The sequence below is a fragment of the Mandrillus leucophaeus genome, unplaced genomic scaffold (genome assembly GCF_000951045.1).
Source record: "Mandrillus leucophaeus isolate KB7577 unplaced genomic scaffold, Mleu.le_1.0 Scaffold709, whole genome shotgun sequence".
Lineage (NCBI taxonomy): Eukaryota > Metazoa > Chordata > Mammalia > Primates > Cercopithecidae > Mandrillus > Mandrillus leucophaeus.
In genome coordinates this window covers 36,223-58,222 of record NW_012107686.1, presented here as the reverse complement: position 1 = coordinate 58,222, position 22,000 = coordinate 36,223, and the positions used below count along the sequence as shown (strand labels likewise).

General features: G+C 34.9%; 1 protein-coding gene across 1 annotated transcript in view; it reads left to right on the top strand.

Annotated features, from left to right (window-relative positions):
- LOC105528199 (neurexin-1) overlaps nucleotides 1–21,212 on the top strand; it is a gene marked incomplete at its 3' end in the record, with an annotated part of 881,468 nt that extends 860,256 nt beyond the window's left edge. The window contains exon 17 of the mRNA XM_011964822.1: nucleotides 21,031–21,212. Coding sequence (XP_011820212.1) covers nucleotides 21,031–21,212 — 182 coding nt within the window. The remainder of the gene's footprint in view (nucleotides 1–21,030) is intronic.
- Between the last annotated feature and the right edge of the window lie 788 nt (nucleotides 21,213–22,000).

Sequence of the window (22,000 nt, the reverse complement as noted above, 5' to 3'; positions counted from 1 at the left end):
TAAATAGACTACAGTATAGTATAAACAACCTTTATATGAACTGGGAAACAAAAAAAAACTGTGCAAATACTTTATCAAAAAATTTTCAATGTTTTGTTTTATATTTTAAATTTACCAGTTGAAAAACCATAAAAGTAGCTACTAGATTTGTTTGTGGGTAGTCTGTTTTCTCAGTACTCTGTAGCACTTTAATGATATTTTTAAAATTATCTTTCTTTTCAAGACACTGAGAAAAGTTGCTGATGTACAGGTTTTAATACATTATACTTTTCTTTGTTATCCAACTTCCCATTAATTAGTCCTTTAATATATGTATAGTACAGAAAAAAAACTGCTAATTGGCACTTCCAGAGGTTAGGCTCTTACCCTTTCAGATACTGGCAGACAGAGCACTATCTTCCTTGATGATTACATTTCAAATAGATGACTCCTAGGCTCTTGAGAAAGACATTTTCAAGTCATAAATCTGGCAAGAAGCTGGGAGAAGATTTAAATCTCAAAAGGTGGAGAAGGTATTTTAAAGTTTTCTAAAGTAAATGCTGTCTATTCAAGCTGAGGGGCTTGTGTGGGTCAGTTATTTTCACCTTGTTTCATATCACAGGCAATATCCTTTACTGTGTTTTGCAAATTTTGTTTTTGTAAGGAGCAAAGAATTACAGAATGGAGAAATCCATGAAAGCATGTGACCTCCCATAGAATTACCCAGGGTAGGTAACATCAGTTTACTATTAAAAAGATAAAAGATTTTCAGTGGCCTTCTGTGGAAGGTTTTGATAGAAAAACTTTTACATTACTTTGTGACCATGGACAAATAATTTTAGCTCTTTGAATATTAATCTCTTTTAAATTCATAAAATGGAGATAATAATAGTTTCTCTATCAAATTTACTTGCCTCATGAGGATGAAAAAATACATGGAAATATTAGGTCATTTTTTTTCAAAGGCTGTATCACCCTTTGCCGTCAATATGAGACCCAGAAATACTCGTCTCTCAACACGATGTAAGATTTTTTTTTCTCACATAATATTCACAGTACAGTGGTCCTAGGATAGAATTGTACAGTTCTCAACCTTTGGCTTCCATCTCTAAGTCTAAAGCAGCTGGTTCAATTTTGTCATCACTAGGCAAGAAAGAGGGAAATGGGCAGGAGAAGGCAGACACATTTCAGAATCTGAACTAAAATAAACACACATCATTTTTGCTCATCTGTCATTGGCCAGGACTTAGTCAATAGCCCCTTCAAGCTGTAAAAGAGAATGGGAAATGTAGGCCGTACACAGATATCTATCTGCTCAGCTGACACTCAAGAGTTCTGTTATTAAAGAAAGTAAAGTGGATAGGGGTAAACATCAGCAGAATCCACCCCAGGAATAAATGGAAAGAATGATCAAGACAACAGAAACTTTGTGAAAGGGACAAATTGGGTAGCACAAAGTAACTCAAGACAATGCAATGGGTTATTGAAGTACCAAAATTTAGTCAAATTGATAGCTAGTTCATTTTTAGAAAACAAAGCCTTCCTACCTTCTCCTCAGGCTTTTTAAAACAAAGTCTTTAAATGTCTGATATATAAAATTCTATTGATGGTGTCCAAACAGTGGTTACAAAATGATCTTGCATTAAAAACCTATGTAGCCAACCAACTATTATTCTAATGCTAAATATGTTTAATGGGTGAAAATGTTTGGTACATGGTCTGTGAACCTAGTAGCATCATTTCTCCCAAGATATTGCTGAGTTTTCAGAAAACTCTCCATGTTATGTTTTAATTCTTGCAAATTGCTTGCCAATTTAATACGAGCTGCATCTAAACAGTAAGCAATTGCTTATGATAATGAGTGCAAACTAATTTGCTAGAATATGTTAATATTCACAAAGCACTTTTATACTGCCTGCTGTTTCAAAAATACTGCTCTCTTGGTTAAATGTAGCTTTTAGACAGCATTACTGTTACACATCTGACTAACGTCATCATTTCAGTGGCATCTACCCAAAAGTCATATGACTATGACTTCAGTATTCCAAGGAAGGAAGAGAAAGTCATATCATTCTTTGATAAATGATCTAGAAGATTTGACAGCAAAAGGAATCACTCTTAATAATTAATTTTAATTAGTGACTGATAGTAATAAGCAGACTATAATGTGTTAAAAATGGCCTCTCTTTCTCATGAGTCATAAAACTTAATTTAAATGACTTTGAAAACAGATGGCATACAAACTTTATTTTAATACAATAACCCATTTAAAATGAATTAAAGTTTTTAAAATGACCCCAGATCTGGGGATTTTTAAGTGGGAAGCCTACTACACCCCTGAGTGCTCTATCCTTTCTGTTTTATAGGTTTCTCTTCACCATTTTCACTTGAGAGCTTAAGGACGTATGTTTCAAATGTGAGGTTATTTTGAGATTGAGGGCCTGAGTGTTCAAGGATCTGATGTGCAAATTGGAACCACCTTGTAATTTTAGTCTAGGAAGATAGAATTTTTGTGAACCAAATACAAAAGAAAGAAGATTTGACATTTACCTGCCCCAGGTCTGATTTGGTACTTTAATCCATGCTCTAATGTTTCAATCATTTCAACTTCAAAAATGACTCTCATACATACTTATAATCTTCACATGGGTAGTAAAATGTAAGGATCTCCATAGTGAACCTCTTTCTTTTCTTTTTCACTTGAAAATCCATTTCCTTTGTGAAATTTATTTGGCCAAACAACTTCATGGGTTAAAAAACTTTTATCGTTGAGTATCTTGCAGATACCCACAATTGCTTGTCATTGTAAGTGGCCTAATTTTCCAGTATTTTTGTTTGTTTGTTTTTTATAACTGTTATTATAAACATATGTGGATAAGCCAGGAATGGTGACTTATGCCTGTAATCCCAGCACTTTCGTAGGCCAAGATGGGTGGGTCACTTGAGTCCAGGAATCAAGACTAGCCTAGGTAACATGGCAAAACCACATCTCAACAAAAAAAAATACAAAAATTAGCTAAGTGTGGTAGTGCATGCCTGTAGTCCCAGCTATCTGGGAGGCTGAGGTGGGAGGATCTCTTGAGTTCAGGAGGTTGAGCCTGCAGTGAGCCATGATAACACCACTGATTTCAAGCATGGGTAACAGAGCAACAGAGCATGACGCTGTCTCAAAAAAAAAAATGTGGATAGACAAATCACAGAAATGACTGAACTTTACTCTTACTGCCGTCTTCATAGGCTGTTGGAGAAGGCTTGAGATAAAGAATGAGTAAACAAACAAACCAAAGTTGTGTATTTTTTTTCTTTTGCTGTTACTGTTCGTACTAAACATAAACCACCACTTAAAAAATTGAGAAATGAACAAAGAGACAATGTACCAGAATCTTTGGGATGCAGATAACGCATTGTTAAGAGGGAAATTTAGAGCACTAAATACCCATATCAAAATGCTAGGAAGATCTCAGATCGACACCCTAATATCACTACTAAAAGAGCTAAAGAACCAAGAGCCAGCAAACCCAAAAGCTAGCAGAAGACAAGAAATAACCAAGATCAGAGCAGAACTGAAGGAGTTAAGGACAGGAAAATCTCTTCAAGAAATCAGTGAATCCAGGAGCTGGTCTTTTGAAAAAAACAATAAGACAGATAGACTGATAGCTAGACTAATAAAGAAAAGAGAGAAGAATCAAATTGACACAATAAAAAATGATAAAGGAGATATCATCACTGACCCCACAGAAATACAAACAACCATCAGAGTATACTATAAATACTTCTATGCAAATAAACTAGAAAATCTAGAGAAAATGGATAAATTCCTGGACACATATACCCTCCCAAGACTAAACTAGGAAGAAGTTGAATCCCCAAATAGACCAAAAACAGGTTCTGAAATTGAGGCAGTAATAAATAGCCTACCAACCAAAAGAAACCCAGGACTAGATGGATTTACAGCTGAATTCTCCCAGAGGTACAAAGAGGAGCTGTTACCGTTTCTTCTGAAATGATTCCAAACAATTGAAAAGGAGAGACTTCTCCCTAACTTATTTTATGGGGCCAGCATTATCCTGATATCAAAACCTACCAGAGATACAACAGCAACAAAAAAGAAAGCTTCAGGCCCATAACCTGGATGAGCATTGATGCAAAAATCCTCAATAAAATACCGGCAAAACAAAGCCAGCAGCACATCAGAAAGCTTATCCACCAGGATCAAGTCAGCTTCATCCCTGGGATGCAAGGTGAAATCAACATACACAAATCAATAAATGTAATTCATCACATAAAAAGAACTAAAGACAAAAACCAGATGATTATCCCAATAGATGCAGAAAAAGCTTACGATAAAATTGAGCATCCCTTTACGTTAAAAACTCTAAATAAACTAGGTGGTAATGGAACATATCTCAAAATCGTAAGAGCCATTTATGATAAATGCACAGCCAATCTTATACAAAATGGGCAAAAGCTGGAAGCATTCTCCTTGAAAACTGGCACAAGACAAAGATGCCCTCTCTCAATACTTCTATCCAACATTGTATTGGAGTTTCTGGCCAGTGCAATCAAGCAAGTGAAAGAAATAAGGGGTATTCAAATAGGAAGAAAGGAAGTCAAACTGTCTCTGTTTTCAGATGACATGAACCTATATTTAGAAAACCCCCTTGTCTCAGCCAAAATCTTCTTAAGCTGATAAACAACTTAAGCAAAGTCTCAAGATACAAAATCAATGTGCAAAAATCACAAGCGTTCCTATACACCACCAATAGACAAGGAGAGAGCCAAATCATGAGTGAACTCCCATTCACAATTACTACAAAAACAGTAAAATACCTAGGAATACAGCTAACAAGGGAAGTGAAGGACCTCTTCAAGGGAAACTACAAACCATTGCTCAAGGAAACAAGAAAGGACACAAACAAATGAAAAAGCATTCCATGCTCATGGATAGGAAGAATCAATATCATCAAAATGGCCATACTGCCCAAAGCAATTTATAGATTAAATACTATTCCCATTAAACTACCATTGACATTCTTTACAGGATTAGAAAAAACTATTTTAAAATTCACATGGAACCAAAAAAGAATCTGTATAGCTAAGACAATTCTAAACAAAAAGAATAAAGCTGGAGGCATTACATTACCTGACTTTAAACTATACTACAAGGCTACAGTAACCAAAACAGCATGGTACTGGTACAAAACAGACACACAGACTAATGCAACAGTATAGAGATCTCAGAAATAAGACTGCACATCTACAACCATCTGGTCTTTGACAAACCTGGAAAAAAGAATCAATGGGGAAAGGATTCCCTAATTAATAAATGGCATAGGGAAAACTGGCTAACCATATACAGAAAATCGAAACTGGACCCCTTCCTTACACATTATACAAAAATTAACTCAAGATGGATTGAAGATTTAAATGGGCTGGATGCGGTGGCTCACACCTGTAATCTCAGCACTTTGGGAGGCAGAGGTGAGTGGATCACCAGAGGTCAGGAGTTTGAGACCAGCCTGGCTAACATGGCAAAACCCGGTCTCTACTAAAAATACAAAAATTAGCTGGGTTTGGTAGCACACGCCTGTAGTCCCAGTTTCTTGGGAGGCTGAGGCAGGGGAATCACTCGAACCCAGGAGACGGAGGTTGCAATGAGCCAGGATCATACCGCTGCACTCCAGTATGAGCAACAGAGGGAGACTCTGTCTCAAAAAAAAAAAAAGACAAAATATATTTAAAATATAAAAATACAAACTTAAAAAAAAGTAAAAAAAAAAAAAAAAACACTTGAAAGTAAAACCCAAAACTGTAAAAACCCTAGAAGAAAATCTAAGCAATACCATTCATTACATAGGCATAGGTAAAGATTTCATGACAAAAACATAAAAAGAAATGGCAACAATAGCAAACATTGACAAATGGGATCTAATTAAACTAAAGAGCTTCTGCACAGCAAAAGAAACTATCATCAGAGTGAACAACCTGCAGAATAGGAGAAAACTTTTGCAATCTATCCATCTGACAAAGGTCTGATATCCAGAATCTACAAGGAACCTAGACAAATTTACAAAACAAACACACAAACAAACAAACATTCAAAAGTGGGCAAAGGACATGAACATACATTTGTCAAAAGAAGACATTTATGCGGCCAACAAACATATGAAAAAAAGTTCAACATCACTGATCATTAGAGAAATGTTAATCAAAACCACAATTATATACTATCTCACAGCAGTCAAATTGGTGATTATTAAAGAATCAAGAAACAGCAGATGCTGACCAGTCTGTGGAGAAAGAAGAATGCTTTTACACTGTTGGTGGGAATGTAAATTAGTTCAACCAATGTGGAAGACAGTGTGGCAATTCCTCAAAGACCTAGAACCAGAAATATCATTTGACCCAGCAATCCTACTACTGGGTATATACCTAAAGAACGATAAATCATTCTATTATAAAGATACGTGTACACTTGTGTTCATTGCAGCACTATTCACAACAGCAAAGACATGGAACCATCCCAAATGCCCATCAATGATAGACCGGATAAAGAAAATGTGGCACGTTACACTATGGAATACTATGTAGCCATAAAAAGGAAGGAGACCGTGTCCTTTGCAGGGACATGGATGAAGCTGGAAGCCATTATCCTCAGCAAACTAATGCAGGAACAGAAAACCAAGCACTGTGCATTCTCACTTATAAGTGGGAGCTGAACAATGAGAACACATGGACACAGGAAGGGGAACTCACCACACTGGTGCCTGTCAGGGGACCGGGGGTGAGAGAGCATCAGGATAAATGCTAATGCATGTGGGGCTGAATACCTAGGTGATGGGCTGATATGTGCAGCAAACCACCCTGGCACACGTTTACCTATGCAACAAACCTGCACGTACTGCACATGTATCCTGGAACTTAAAATAAATTTAAATTTAAAAAAAAATGAGAAATGGTTTTATTTCTGATAAAGATAGAATGACACAATTTATGATAAATAGCAAAATATCACCAAGTCACTTATTAAGTGCAGTCTTTCTTATGACATTAATATTACATTTTTCTACATTAGTGAATTTATGTGACTCCTTGTTAAAGGAAATTTGCATTTCATAGAATTTTTAATAAACTAAGATACTAGAACTTATCTAATCTCTTTTTAATACTGACCTTGAATAGTCCTAATTTCTACTATATGATTTGTGCTCTGTATTAATCTGGGGATTTAATTCAAGAGACAAAGAGATAAGAAATAGTGGTCCTTAAAAATGCATCAGCTTCTGCTAAATATATATATATATAAAATATATGTATATATATTATATATATATATATATATATAAAAGTGACTTTCCATTTCTATAAGCGGATCTACACCTTACTCCTGAAAACCATTTGTGCCTTTTTGACTTTCCTCATCAAAATCCTGCCAACAAAATTTGCTCTTATCTTTTCAGAACCATGTTAAATTTTATCTCCTATGAAAATAATTTGGGAGTGTTTGGGAGACAAGTGAATTCTCCAGTCTGCTTGAAGTACAGGGTTGGTTTGTATATGAGATAGTCCAAGTTACCATAAATTCTTAATCTGGGAGACAGTCACTTAATCATTGAAGGTCTTTGAATAGAGAAACAACTAGCAATAATATTTCAAAAAATAAACTGATGTTAGTTTGTAAAATAGATTTAAATTAAGAGGTGAGAAGGTAGCAGGTCAGTAAAGCAAGTCAGTCAGTAAAGTATTTATTAGAAAACTTATTTATTTATTTATTTTTAATTTGATGAGAAGGGTCATAAGAATGGAAATATGAAAGAGAAATTCAAGAAATGAAATCTGGGCCGGGCGCGGTGGCTCATGCCTGTAATCCCAGCACTTTGGGAGGTCGAGGAAGATGGATCACCTGAGGTCAGGAGTTTGAGACAAGCCTGGCCAACTTGGTGAAACCCCATCTCTACTAAAAATATAAAAATTAGACAGCCATGGTGGTGTGTGTCTGTGATCCCAGCTACTTGGGAGGCTGAGGCAGGAGAATTGCTTGAACCCAGGAGGCAGAGGTTGCAGTGAGCTGAGATCACGCCGTTGCACTCCAGCCTTGACAACACAGTGTGAGGCCATCTCAAAAGAAAAAAAAAAAAAAGGAAAGAAATGACGTGTTTGGATGGGTCATGATAGTTGGGAGAACGCTGGATTTCATAGCTATGTCACACTTTTTTTTATCATCACCAGGATCTAGCATGGTGCTTCATACATAGTAAATGCTTAATTAGTATTTATTGAGTATACAGATGTTTTTATTCTTAAATTATACTATTTTATTGCCTTTGTATTCTGTCTCCAGCAATGTATTTCTGCTGTTGTCTCTGCATTGTTTTTTGTTGATTTGTTTGTTTGAGTGAAAATTCCCCACCATTAATTTGAGTTAGAGTTTTTTCCCTGCCACCTCTCTAAGCTATCTGGCTTTTAAACTTTCAAGAAACTTCTAAAAATGATCTATCACATGATTTTTTGTCTTGTTTTATTAGAAAAGATGTGAATCCTTCCTCCATAATTACCACCATCCCCTGCCTTCTGAATGATCTTTTTCCTCATAACCACAATATTTCTTTTCTTTTTCTTTCTTTCTTTTTTTTTTTTTTTTTTTTTTTTAAGACAGGGTCTCACATTGTTGCCCAGGGTGGAATACTGTGGTATGATCACAACTTACTGCAGCCTTAAATTCCTGGGCTCAAGTGATCCTCCAACTTCAGCCTCCCAAGTATCTAGGACTACAGACGTGTGCCACCACACCCAGCTAAAAAAAAAAAGTTTTTAGAGACAGGATCTTGCTGTATTGCCCAGGCTAGTCTCAAACTCCTGGCCTCAAGGAATCCTTCTGCCTTGGCCTCCCAAAGTGCTGGGATTACAGGTGTGAGCCACTCTACCCAGCCCAAAATGTATGCCAATTTCTACATATACAAGTATTTGTTTACACTGGTTTCCCTCTTAGATTCCATATTTATGGAAGGAATTAGCTCACACTAATGTGAAGAAGTTCTAATTACAAGACAGGAAAGATGTATTCTAACTTAAGACTATGTATCTACATGGTTTTAAGACTGGAAAACATTTCATAAGAATTTCAATGATATTTACAATGACATATTCTGATAAAAGAATTAAATGAATGAATAAACTATGTGTCTTACTGGGTGAACTGATCCCTGATTTGACTACTTAGGCAATTTCTATTTTAACTTGCGTTTTTTTTTTTTTTGGTTTGGTTTTGAGACGGAGGCTCGCTCTGTCGCCCAGGCTGGAGTGCAGTGGCCGGATCTCAGCTCACTGCAAGCTCCGCCTCCCGGGTTCACGCCATTCTCCTGCCTCAGCCTCCCGAGTAGCTGGGACTACGGGCGCCCGCCACCGCGCCCCGCTAGTTTTTTGTATTTTTCAGTAGAGACGGGGTTTCACCGTGTTAGTCAGGATGGTCTCGATCTCCTGACCTCGTGATCCGCCCGTCTCGGCCTCCCAAAGTGCTGGGATTACAGGCTTGAGCCACCGCGCCCGGCTTAACTTTGCGTTTTTAGAATATGTTCAGTTTAAAGACTTAATAGTGATTTATTTACAAAGAGCTTTGCATTAAGCAAATTTATTAGGCAGAACAAAAGTTAAATGTTTTCTGCCTACCTCTAAATGCTCTCCTGTTTTTATAGCCAAACAAAATCTCAAACTCTACTTCATTTCAAGAGCTAGATGTTTCTCAAGCTACCTCTCTTGCGTAGATTCCCATGGGCAAGCATCTTATTCAAGATTCTAAATTGTACACTATAGCTCACACTCACAATCCCAACACTTCAGGAGGCCAAGGCAGAAAGATCTATTGAGGTCAGAAGTTTGAAACCAACCTAGGAAACATAGTGAGACCTTATCTCTAAGAAAATATTTAAAAATTTGCCAAGCCTGGTGGCCATGTGCCTGAAGCCCCAGCTACTCAGGAGGCTAAGATGGGAGGATTGTTTGAGCCCAGGTGTTTGAGACTGCAAATCAACTATGTTTGAGCCACTGAACTCCAGCCTAGGTGACAGAGTGAGACTCTGTCTCAATTAAAAAAAAGAGAGAGAGAGAGAGGGATTCTAAATTGTTTTTCATGACTAATATATTTATCTTTAAAAATTATTTTGAAATTTTAGTTTTACAAAAAAGTTATAAAAAATTAGAAGAGTCTTCTTGTGTCTTCAGTTAGCTCCCACAAATGTTAACATCTCATATAACCAGAGTACGATGATACAATGATTAAAACCAGGAAATTAAGATGTAGTATTATTAACTAAGAGTCAGAGCTTAATCAAACCTTGCCAGTTGTCCCGCTAATGCCCTCTTCTGTGGTCCACTATCAAAGCCAGGATCTTGCATTTCATCAGGTTGTCATATCTTCTTAGTTTTCTCTAGTCTTGGGCAGTTCTTCAGTCTTTCTCTGTTTCCTGCCCTCGACTTTTGATAAGTGCTGCCAGTTGTTTTCCAGAATGTCCTTCAATTTGGGTTTGTTAGATACTTTTTTATGATTAAATTGAGACTATGCATTTTTGGAAAACTAAAACTGAGACTATGAATTTTTGCCAAAAATAACACAGAATGTTGCAGTGTCCTTCTCAGTGTGCCGTATTTGGAGAACCTGAATTTGATATGTCTCATTACTGGTGATGCTAGCTTTGATCACCTGGTTAAGGTGCTGTCTGCCAGAGTGTTAATAAATCATTAAAGCCTGAGGACTAGCAAGGTATATCCAGCTTTTCCCTGTAAAATATGCAGAATTTTGGGCTATGTTATTCAAGCCAACTGTGAGATCTGGTGCTCCTTTGCATGTGATCACCATTGCCAGATTGAGGAGTCCCGTGACTCTTCATAATACTTGTTTCTTACCCAGGTATAACTAAGTCAACAATGATTTTTCTTATCAGGATAATTTAGGCAATCTGTGTCCTTATCTGAGATTGTCGTATTAGGTGAAATCATTCCGATTTCTTATATAGCTGCAGATACTCCATCTTCCTGATGGTTGTAGGCGTGGGATGGATCACATAAATAAATCCTTGCTATACTTGTTTCAGAAGCTGGAGTCTTATGGTATTCATCATTGAATCAGTGCTCCTGACGTAGCTTGAGGAGTATATTAGGTCATTATTAATAATTAGTAAGTGAATAAAAGCACATAATTTTTGATAAGGATACCAAGAATTAAAGCAAGATCCCTTTCTTCAGGATGCGTACTTTTTAAAATGGAAATTTCAATAAAAGACAATTCTCATGTATTATAATAGTTCAGAAATTAGAAATACATTCGTGGATGTTGAAAGGAGAGAATTAACCTTGGCTGGAATGAATGTGGGAAGCATGACAAAAGAAATCAAGGTGCAGCAGAGAAGCCTAAACCAGCAGAAGTAAAAGTGACTTTGAGAGGAGAATGTGTATTGCATTTGTGAATGCCTAGGTAATAAAGTTAGCGCTTAGTCTGAGATAATTTCTGAGTCAAAAACTAGTATTTCCTTTAGTTCCAGTCCAAAATAACTAGTAAATGGTTTTAATGAGAGCCTAGTCAGGTAAAGAATGACTTAAGTATAGCAGATTGGCAGGAAGAAGACAAATGAGTGGAACTAAGATCAGAAAATAAACAAAAGTTAAGGTTCTGGTTTTAGACTAAAATTATTACAAATTTTATTGTTCACGTGGTCCCTTCTACTTAAATATGCAATGCAAATAATTCAAAATAAATACCTATTATTTTGTATTAAGGATTTAATTCCATTGCTAAGGACAAAAAGAAGTGCCACTGCCAAAAAGTCATAAAGCCTTTCTGGTGTAGAATAAAAGTGACTATGGTAATAATAAGGAAAATCTGTCTTCTGCATCTTTGGTCCACAATTTAGAAGCTTCAGAATAAGCCAAAGGCCAGGATGGCTGCTTGGAGAGGATGGTTACAATAAAGCATTGGAGATACCTCACACCTTTTCAAGATTCAGGATAGACTCTAAAAAGGTCAGAATGTGAGTGAATCATTTCTGTTAAGTGTCATTATAGAAACTTTCCCCAAATCAGACTAGGGAAGCATCATTAGAACAACTCTAAAATGATTGAAATGAGACCTTGATTTGTGAATTAAAATTTATTTTTCTAAATAAGAATTAGTCATTTGAGCTTAGCTTTTTGTTGTATAGAAAAAAAAATCACTAAGAATAGAGTTAAGTACAAGCCTGCACCCATCTGTTTGACATTGAGAAGACACTTGGTTTCTCTGTGCCTCAGCTTTGTTATTTGTAAGTGGAAAAGTTTACTCACTTTTCTCCAAGAGTATTTGAGTAGTAACTCTATGTCTATATCATTTTTTTTAAGCTGGACATTTTTTAGACGATAATTTCAGTAAAGAAAATTGTCGACTCCTGAATCCTGATGAAAACCATTTTCACAATTAAGCTTTGAAATAAGTAAGTTGAAGGACATCACTAGGCAACTGCAACTTTTACCGACCAGCTAATAATTTTATGATTTACTAGGAACATACACACTTAGGTTATGCTCTTCAAAATAAGATTTTTCTCAAAGTTCCTGATGATGTGATTCTTTTTCTTCCTATCCCTGCTGCCTATATCTTTAATACAAATTGATTACTGAGTTACTTGCCATAGACTTTTTAATAAAGTTCGCCTACTGCTGGAGGGAGCCTAGTTTCAGAAGGGAAGACATAAGCATTTGATGTTCTCAGGATTTTTGGTTGTGGAATTACTTTGCTTTGTTTTATTTTTAACTCTAGATCACTTTACTGTCTTTATGGAATTTTTTTCTAATCTGATTGGCAAAAGGTCTATTACTTACTTGTTTTTCTACTCAGCCAGGTAACCTGGACCAAGAGTCTTTTAAGTGGTTCCCAGGACTTTGAATTTGATCTCAAAACAAGTTTGTCTCACTAGGCAGCTCAAACTATTGAGCTCAACTGTTCCTGGAGGGGATACTTCTAAATGACACATTTGCCAGGAAAATAATAAGTAGATTTTAAAAGAAAATACATTGCAAAGATACCATTAAGTGGACCACTTATTGCATACATTTTTAAAAATAGCGTTCATTGGGTTGAACATTATTTCAAACTATTCAACTACTTACATGACTCTGACCTGAAAAAAAAAAAAAAAAATATATATATATATATACACACACACACACGTACAGACACACATAGATTTTTCTTATCTTTTTTTCAGATAATTTTAAAGTTTTCATTAACCAGTACTTTTAATATTATCACCTTAAAAGACAGTCTAAAAATACAAAACAGATGATGACATGGTTGAATACCATATATTTGTCAAATATTTGTCAAATACTCATATATTTGTCATTTCTTCATGGTTAGGACATTCAAATGCTCTCTTCTAGCCATTTTGAAATTTACAATGCAATAATATTAACCATAGTCACCATAATGTGCAACAAAACACCACCATTTGTCTGGCATCTCACACAAACTATTTTGCCCTGATATTTATTTACATTTAATGCACAGATCCTATCTGCTGAAGAGAAAAGGCTGTTTTTGAATTTATATTCATAGCTCCTTTCACAGAGTTGGCGCTTATCAGCAAACCAAGAGATAGGAAGGCTTAGAAATGTTTTCTATTTTAGTTAATGCCCTTATAATGTCAGAAGAAAGAGAGAATAACTTATTCAAATCAGCACAATCTCTATCAATCATTGATCATCGATTATGTAGAGTCATAGTTTTATACTACACCAATGAACGTCATTAACATCTCATTCTATGTGAATGGTGTCTATTTGATTTTCCAGTGTGCAGTCTTTGCTGCTATTGGTGGTGTTTCTGAATAAATGTCTAAGATATTGACAAGATAGGTGAGCCATGGATCTATTTACATTTTAAATAATTATTTCCCTTATTAAAGTGGTGTACACTTGTTTTTAGAAGAATGAATATTTTCATGTAGCATACTCTTATTATAAACATCACACATTTTTATTAGAGAAAAGTTTTGGGCCAATAGGTAGAGGCAAATACATTTTTTAATGAAGTGCATAATTACTATTGAAATTATATTTGAGAGAAATGATTCTTGACCTCATAGGAATCACAGTAACTTTTAGTTATTTCATTTTCTCAATTGCTTTATTTTGATTAAATTTTCTTGTTGAGTAAACACACACAATTGTTTTCTTAAATGGTATCTTAGCTGGGTTAGAGCCTAATCTCATATGGGCTGGCTCATTGAAGAGGAATACTATTCTGCTTTCAGACTTCCCACGTCTACTGTGGATTCTAGCTAGTTCACCCTCCTTTGATCCCCTTAAAAATTTGGAAAACCTTAATTGTTAACACCTAATGAGTCCTCATGGATACTGAAGGTATGACAGTGTCTGATTTGCAAGAGTTCCAGAATCTTTCGGATTAACTTGAACCAAATTTATGATTGGTGTTTGGTGGAATAGTGTGTGCACAGTGACCCTAGACAGTATCACTTTCGTAAAATTCCAATGAAAGAAAATAGTGTGCTCACAAGTTTGAGTCTCCCTGTCCTGCTCAGTTTTCATTCGACTTAATAAGTAGTCAACAACCTATTCTTTAAAATTTAATAATTTAATTTTATTTAATACAAAATTTAATAGTTAAAAAATGCTTTAGTCTAGAGTTTTGACAGAACATACAACTTGCTATATATGACAAACTTCCCATTGCTCTCTTTTTTGAAATTTACTTATTGTGTTTTGTTTTGGTTGACATGTATAATTGTACACACTTATAGCGATGTTTTAATACATGTATATGTTGTGTAAAAATCGAATCAGTATGTTTATCACTTTCATCATCTCATATATTTATCACTTCTTTGTAGTTAGAACATTCAAATCCTCTCTCCTAGCTATTTTGAAATTTACAATATAATAATATTAGCCATAGTCACCCTACTGTGCAACAAAACACCAGAACTGATTCTTCTTATCTAATTGTAACTTTTTATCTGTTGACCTATGTTGCTGTCTTGAATATCATCCTTAACTGTTTCCAAAAAGCTTTCGTTATTTAGGAATTATCTAAATTCTTCTGGACATATTTTGTTTCAACCTGATTGAGAATATGGGACCTGTGTCTAAACCATTTCTGTGACATGCCATGTTTCTTGCCTTCTTTCGTTTATAAAGAACATACCCATTCTCTTTCTTAAATATGTATGATTAAAAATCTGTTTAATTCTCCAGTCTCTTTAGCTAGTTATAACACATTTGCCAATTCTGTAGTCTGCCCCTCCCACCAGAAGTCTTAATTTATGATATATAGTCCATATCTTCTTTTTCTTTTCCTAGCATCTTTGTCTTTGCACCCTTACATGCGTATGTAACATTGAAGGCTGTGTCTTCCTTCTCAATATTAGTAATTATAGTAATTAATTTTTAAATCTAGAAGTGGTTAATATTATAGGTAGAAACTCATTACTTGATTCCATTAATTTCTCCTAAGATAATGTTCACTTTTTCTGAATTTTTCATATGCCTATATGAAATTTTAGGACTTAAGAACCTATAGTGCTCGGTTTCATGAAATAATTCCTTATGATTCTACAAAGAACTTACAATAATTCAGAAAGAAACTAAAGTGTGTTTACTTGTTATTGTTTTAGTGATTGTTAAGATTCTGTTTCATTAGTTTAGAAATGTTGCCCTGATCTAAAACTCTTTTTGCGTACAATGTGGTCTCAGTGCTTTTGCTTTTTATGAACTTTAAGCCAAAGAATTCCTCCATATAGGTAGAAATTGTCCAGAAAATTTCAAATTAGCAACAGCATCTGGAAAGGTTGTAGGAAGAATAAAGGTTCCCCTTACTTATAAATGCTTTACTTTTAATATTCATCTGACTACCTGGCTTTTACTGTAAACTTTCACTGAAGGAAGTGTTATATCCCTGTTACATTTATTAATAGAAACATAATTGCCTGAATGTTTCGTGTTGGCTACAAGATGACATTGGAAGAATTATAAGCTTTCAAATGTAACCTTTTATTCATATACTTATGTTATGAGTTAGAAGCTAATCTACTCCAAAGTTAATTATATTATTGTTCATGTAGCAAGGATCCAGAGCAACCAATAATTGAGCGTACCTGTACATGCTGATTGGTTTCCCTTTTCAGAAATGTTCAGTCTATGTAAGGGAAAATGTTAGCCTTTGCAGAATTGACGTGAGGCTGAAGTGGGCACGTATAGGCAAGGGACAGTTGGCAAGAAAGAACGGGTGGGGAGAGAGCCCTATATGTAAATAGCATGTTCAATAAAATCTAAAAATATTCCCTTATTATAACATCACAGGCAGTTTAAGCAAGAGATATGAGAGCCCATGTATATTTTTTACAAACATTTATTGGAATGTAAAGTATGTTGACATTGCTAAATTCGTGTCTGATAGAGCCAACTTTGTGAATGAATTTAGAGTGAGTAATAGAGGCTTGCTGCACAGCTTAAATGTGGAGATGGCTGAAAACCACTTTAAATTTCAGTCATTCACACATTCAGTGATCTGATGGATGTCAAGGTTAATTTGCAGTAAATCCATTAGTAGACATGGTACTGATGTGGTAGTGTTTGCCATGTAGAAACATGCATAAATAATAAAGGTGACACATTCCTCTAAGTTCCTCTCTATATTGGAACTGTGATTAAGATGTAACTACCACTGCATATTTAACTCACTCATATAGTAAAATAAAACATGTTTCTTTAAAGATAAAATTTTTAAAAAGCTAGCTAGCAGGTTTTTTTCTTTTTTTTTTTTTTTTTTTTTTTGTAAGTTTGGTCTTTATGTAATGGTCAGGTGATTTTTTTTTTGCGTTATGCTATAAATCTTACTATGCTGGATGTTTTATGGTGATGAACTAATATTCTTTTTCTCATGAAAGCTCCCATGTGATACAATTTAATATCCCTTCCATTGTCAACTATTACTGAACATAAATAATAATATAATGAGTTTACATAAAAGTTCTAATCCATGCTATGAAATATTGAAAAGTTTAATAAAAGTTACAAGGTAGAAATGTCATTTTTGAAAGTCATTTGATTTGGACACAACTTTGAAATATGTCCAACTTTTTTAAAGGCTTTCATATTAAAATAAAACAATGTTACAGTGTTCATTATTTTATATTTTTACAACACACACACACAACTGCCCTCATGCATGACACCCATTCTCTCTAAAATTTATTAGGCATTTATCATATACCAGGAAATGGACTAAATGTTACTTTGTAATATCTCATTTAATTCTGATAGAGCTCTATAAGATAGTATTGCTATCCCCATCTTTTTCCAAATCGGAATCCCATTAAAGAATAAACAGCTACCAAGTTTACGTAGCTAGCAAATGACACAGTTCGAATTTGAACCCAGATCTCTCCGAGTCTAGAGTTTACATTCTAATCTCTAAGCTATTCTGCTTCAGTAAGTACAATGTGTCCTTGGTTCGGAAAGATGTGTGTTAAAGGAGGTAAATTTTGAAACTTTAAACAATCTAACTTACTATATTTGATTGTGAGAGTAATTTTCTAGCTCAATGAAAAGAGGGCTTTAAGAATATAGGAGATTTTGTAAAGTTTGATGCAAAGTTAATTTAAAAAAAAAAAAAAAGCCAGAGTGCTTATAAAAGTATATAGAAGAGAGCTGAGGAAGGACTGGATATCTAATTTTCTTGCTTATAAAATTGTGCTGATTAGTGCAATACAATGCACTACCATGTATACAGAAGAAAAATTAAGAAAGACTGCTTTCTGGATATATCTGGTGGGAAAAAAAGGAAACTAGATATAATGACAATGTTTGACACACAGTAGTTGTAATTTTTTTTTTTGCTTTGTTTTGGTGAAACCTAAAAAACTGTAAAGTCATTCTAAACAGGACAGGTTAGCTAATCTCTTTGTAGTCATCAAGTTTTACATTCACTGAAAAAGGTTAAAATCTGAGATGAAATCAAATCTTGAGTAATGGTATTTATATTGTGACACTTATCTTACTGAGAATATAAACCTTCAAATTACTACCCACAAGTTCTGTAACTGAGCTGGAAACTTTTGTAGTTTCATAGGTTTGGGAAGTGCACCCCAACTAAATGTTAATCTACATATATTAAATGTTCTGTCATTTTACATTTACATGTTATTTTTCTCTTTTTAAAAGTATCATGAGGTGAAAAGAAAGTATATGATAATGAAGAGCAAATGTCACTTTATGGATATAAGACATTAGAATATGAAAACAGTTGGCCTTGATAAATTCAGACTGACATCCAATTAACTTTTTCTTGACTGCCTGGTTATGATAACAGAAATATTTCTGTCATAAATATATATATATATACTGGAATAGGAGTGAGGATATGGGTTTTATACCAACTCTGCCGATTAATCAAGTTTGCAACCTTTGATCGCATGTTAATCCTTATGACTAAATTTCCTCAGATATAGCATGGAAATAATGTCTGCCCTATGTTCCATACATAAGGAGATAAGAATTTTTTAAAATTGTGAATGTTATTTTTAAAGTTAAAAATTACTATGCAATGTTGTTTTATAATGCTTACCTCACACTTATAATTCTGAAACCATCGGAATTCTTAGATTTGTGTTGTTTTATATCGTTAAATAGGATCTCTAGTTTTGAATATTTTTCTTATTTCACATAATATATATAGTCATTAGAGAACAAAGTTAATTTAAAAACAGAAAATAAATTAATTATTGAGTATCAGTACTCAGAGGTAACCACTACATCTTCCTTTTAAAGCTGTCTCCACTTTTATATGTTCTTGTCCTATTTTTATCAACAATAGGCTTCACTAGAAAAGTTAATACTTAATCATTTGCAAAAGTTACCAGGCAGAAAAATATTTCTCAAATAGTACTTGCCTATAAAGATGATGATGAACAAGCTTCTGTTGCTGTAGAACATAAGTGGCTCAGGCAAGCCCAAACATTTCTGATATATATTCTGAATTTTCTTTGTGCACTGACTGGTGCCTTTTAAATATGGTTTACCTTTTCTCACTTGAAAGAGATAAACTATTTTCATGCATTGGTATCCACAAAAATTAATAGAGAAGGGCACAGCTTCTATACCTTTGCATTTTAACAGTATTCTTGTTTATCACTTTTGCATTCAATTTTCTCCTAACATGTTTTCTGGAAGAGGTCTATATACCAAGGCCTATTTAAGCATCAGGTACACTATGCATATTGCAGAGGTCTTTGGAGTTTCTCAAAGGCCTATGGAAATGTCTGTAACTGAAAACAAAGAAGAGTTACCTCCAAAAATGGCCACAAAATCAATATTGTCAGCTGTTTAATTAAATGTACACAAATGTGATAGTAAGTCATCTCCATTTAACTGGTAAACTTGGTAATCGTAGCAATTCAATGTATAGGTATCTTGAAAACATACTGCTGTACACACAACTTTTGCACATAAATGTTACTCTTGGTACCAGATATTTTTCTATAAATACAAGATGTTTAATATTCTCTCTTATTATGTATGATCATGTATATATGATCAAGTCATATATGATCTGCTGTCTGCAAGTTGGAGAACCAGAAAAACTATGGGTGTAGATCATAGGACTGAGAACTGGAGAAACAATGATGTAGATTTCAGTCCAGGTTTGAAGGCATGAGAACAAGAAGCTGCAAAGGCAGGGAAAGAACAATGTCCCATTTTAAGCAGTCAGGAGAAGAAAGAGAGAAAATCCATTCTTTTTTCACCTTTTGGTTCTATCCAGGCCCTCAAAAGAATAGAAACAAAATGGATGGCCATTGAATGATGCATTGAGGTAAGACTTTAGTGCATCAAATGCTCTATTAGTCCGTTTTCACACTGCTATAAAGAACTTCCCTGAGACTGGGTAATTGATAAAGAAAAGAGATTTAATTGACTCATAGTTCTGCAAGGCTGAGGAGGCCTCAGGAAACTTACAATCATGGTAGAAGGGGAAGCAGGCACCTTTGTCACAAGGCAGCAGGAGAGACAGAAGTGTGTGTAGGAGGAAATGTCAAGGAATTATGAAACCATCAGATCTTGTTAGAACTCACTATCATGAGAACAGCATGGGCAAAGCCGCTCCATGATCCCATCACCTTCCACCAGGCCCCGCCCTCAACACATGAGGATCTGAAATTATCTCAATTTCAGACGTGATTTGAATGGGGACACAGAGCCAAACTATATCAAATGCTGAATAAATTGTTTGAAAACAACTCTTTTCAATTAAGCTGGATAATTTACTGACAGGACCACCATAAGGTAAAACTTGAACACTCACAGAATGAGTCCGTGACATGATTCTCAGTGCTATAAGGCTTGTATTCACCTTGGGGTGGCAGAGGATGAGGGTCTTTTTATGATTCTGAATAGTTTGGCAGCTACTAGATGTTGCTTGTTAAGTAAAATTTGACTTTTAGGGATGAGATCTATTAGCTGTATTTTCTTGACATGGCTACTGGGGCTTGTGGCTGTTCATCCATTAGTTATCTGTCACATGTAAGTAGATCCTTTTTCCATAAAAGTTATATTCCTAGCACATTTGTTGTGACTTTCTCCACGGTGCTGTATGACCCTGTCACATCTGCATGCAGCTCCTGTTTCAATACCAAGTTGATATATGTTGCTGTTGCTTTTTGGAAGCATCCAGTCAATGTTTTCTATGAAACTCTTTCTTAAAAACTGGCGGGAAGAAATAAAGCCTCATTCCATTCCATTCTTGTCCAACTCCATGGGAAACACAGTAACCTACTATTTGTTCTGAGACACCTGCTGGTAAATTTAATCAGTGTATTAAAAACTGAGCTACCTCTCTATTTCTTTTAAAACAACTCAGTCCACTTTCCTGAGCACATTTGATTGAAATCTGTAATTTGCTTTGCCATAGTTTTGTGTGTAGAGTTGATACTGTACTATCAATATAACATGCCTTGCTAATGTGCAGACTTGATGTATTTGGACTAATTGGTTTTGGTTTTTGTTTTCCAGCTGGGACAACGTATATCTTTAGCAAAGGTGGTGGACAAATCACGTATAAGTGGCCTCCTAATGACCGACCCAGTACACGAGCAGACAGACTGGCCATAGGGTTTAGCACTGTTCAGAAAGAAGCAGTATTGGTGCGAGTGGACAGTTCTTCAGGCTTGGGTGACTACCTAGAACTGCATATAGTAAGTACTTTTTGGATAAGATTCAGCTTTTACTTTTTACTGTTAACTTTTTGTAAAGAATTTATAATTTTGCCTCTTGGATGCTTCCTTCCCCCAGAAACCAGTACTTTGTTATAGGAAATATGAATACAATCTAGAGGAAATAAGACCACATACCTATTGCTGTTGTTAATCACGTTCTTTGCAATGTAAACTTTTTTTTTGGAGTGTGAATTCCTGTTAATTCTGTGTTCAAAATAATTTTCAAAAAATTTTTGGAGTGATTTTAGTGTCTTTAGGCAGACTTACCAAATGAATAAAATAAGTTATTGCCCAGGAGGAGATACCATACCATCTGGTTGGAAGCAGGAGGTTGTAATACTGGTGACATGCAAAGATCTGGATTCTGTCTTTATTTCTTTGCTCACTAGAGAAAGTACTTATCTGAAGCTACATGAAATAAAAGGAAGGAAAGGATATTTTAAGGTATTTGGGGATGTGAAAGAAGATGGCAAAAAGATTGTTTCTGTGCCATTTTGTACTTATTTTGATACATAAGTGTCAGGAAAATATATTTTGATTCATAATTACCACTTACATCCTGGGCCCATTCTCTTTTCTCTAAGTTGTAAGCTTCCCACAGTAATTTACTCAGCGTATAATAGATGGCAAAGAGTAGTCATGAATGAAAAGCTTCATTTTCCTTTGAAAGTTGCCATAATTAACTTTAGGGTTCAGGGACCTCTCTTCTTTCTCTGCATCTTAAAAATTATTAATGAGTATGGTTGAAACTCTTTAAATCTTCATTT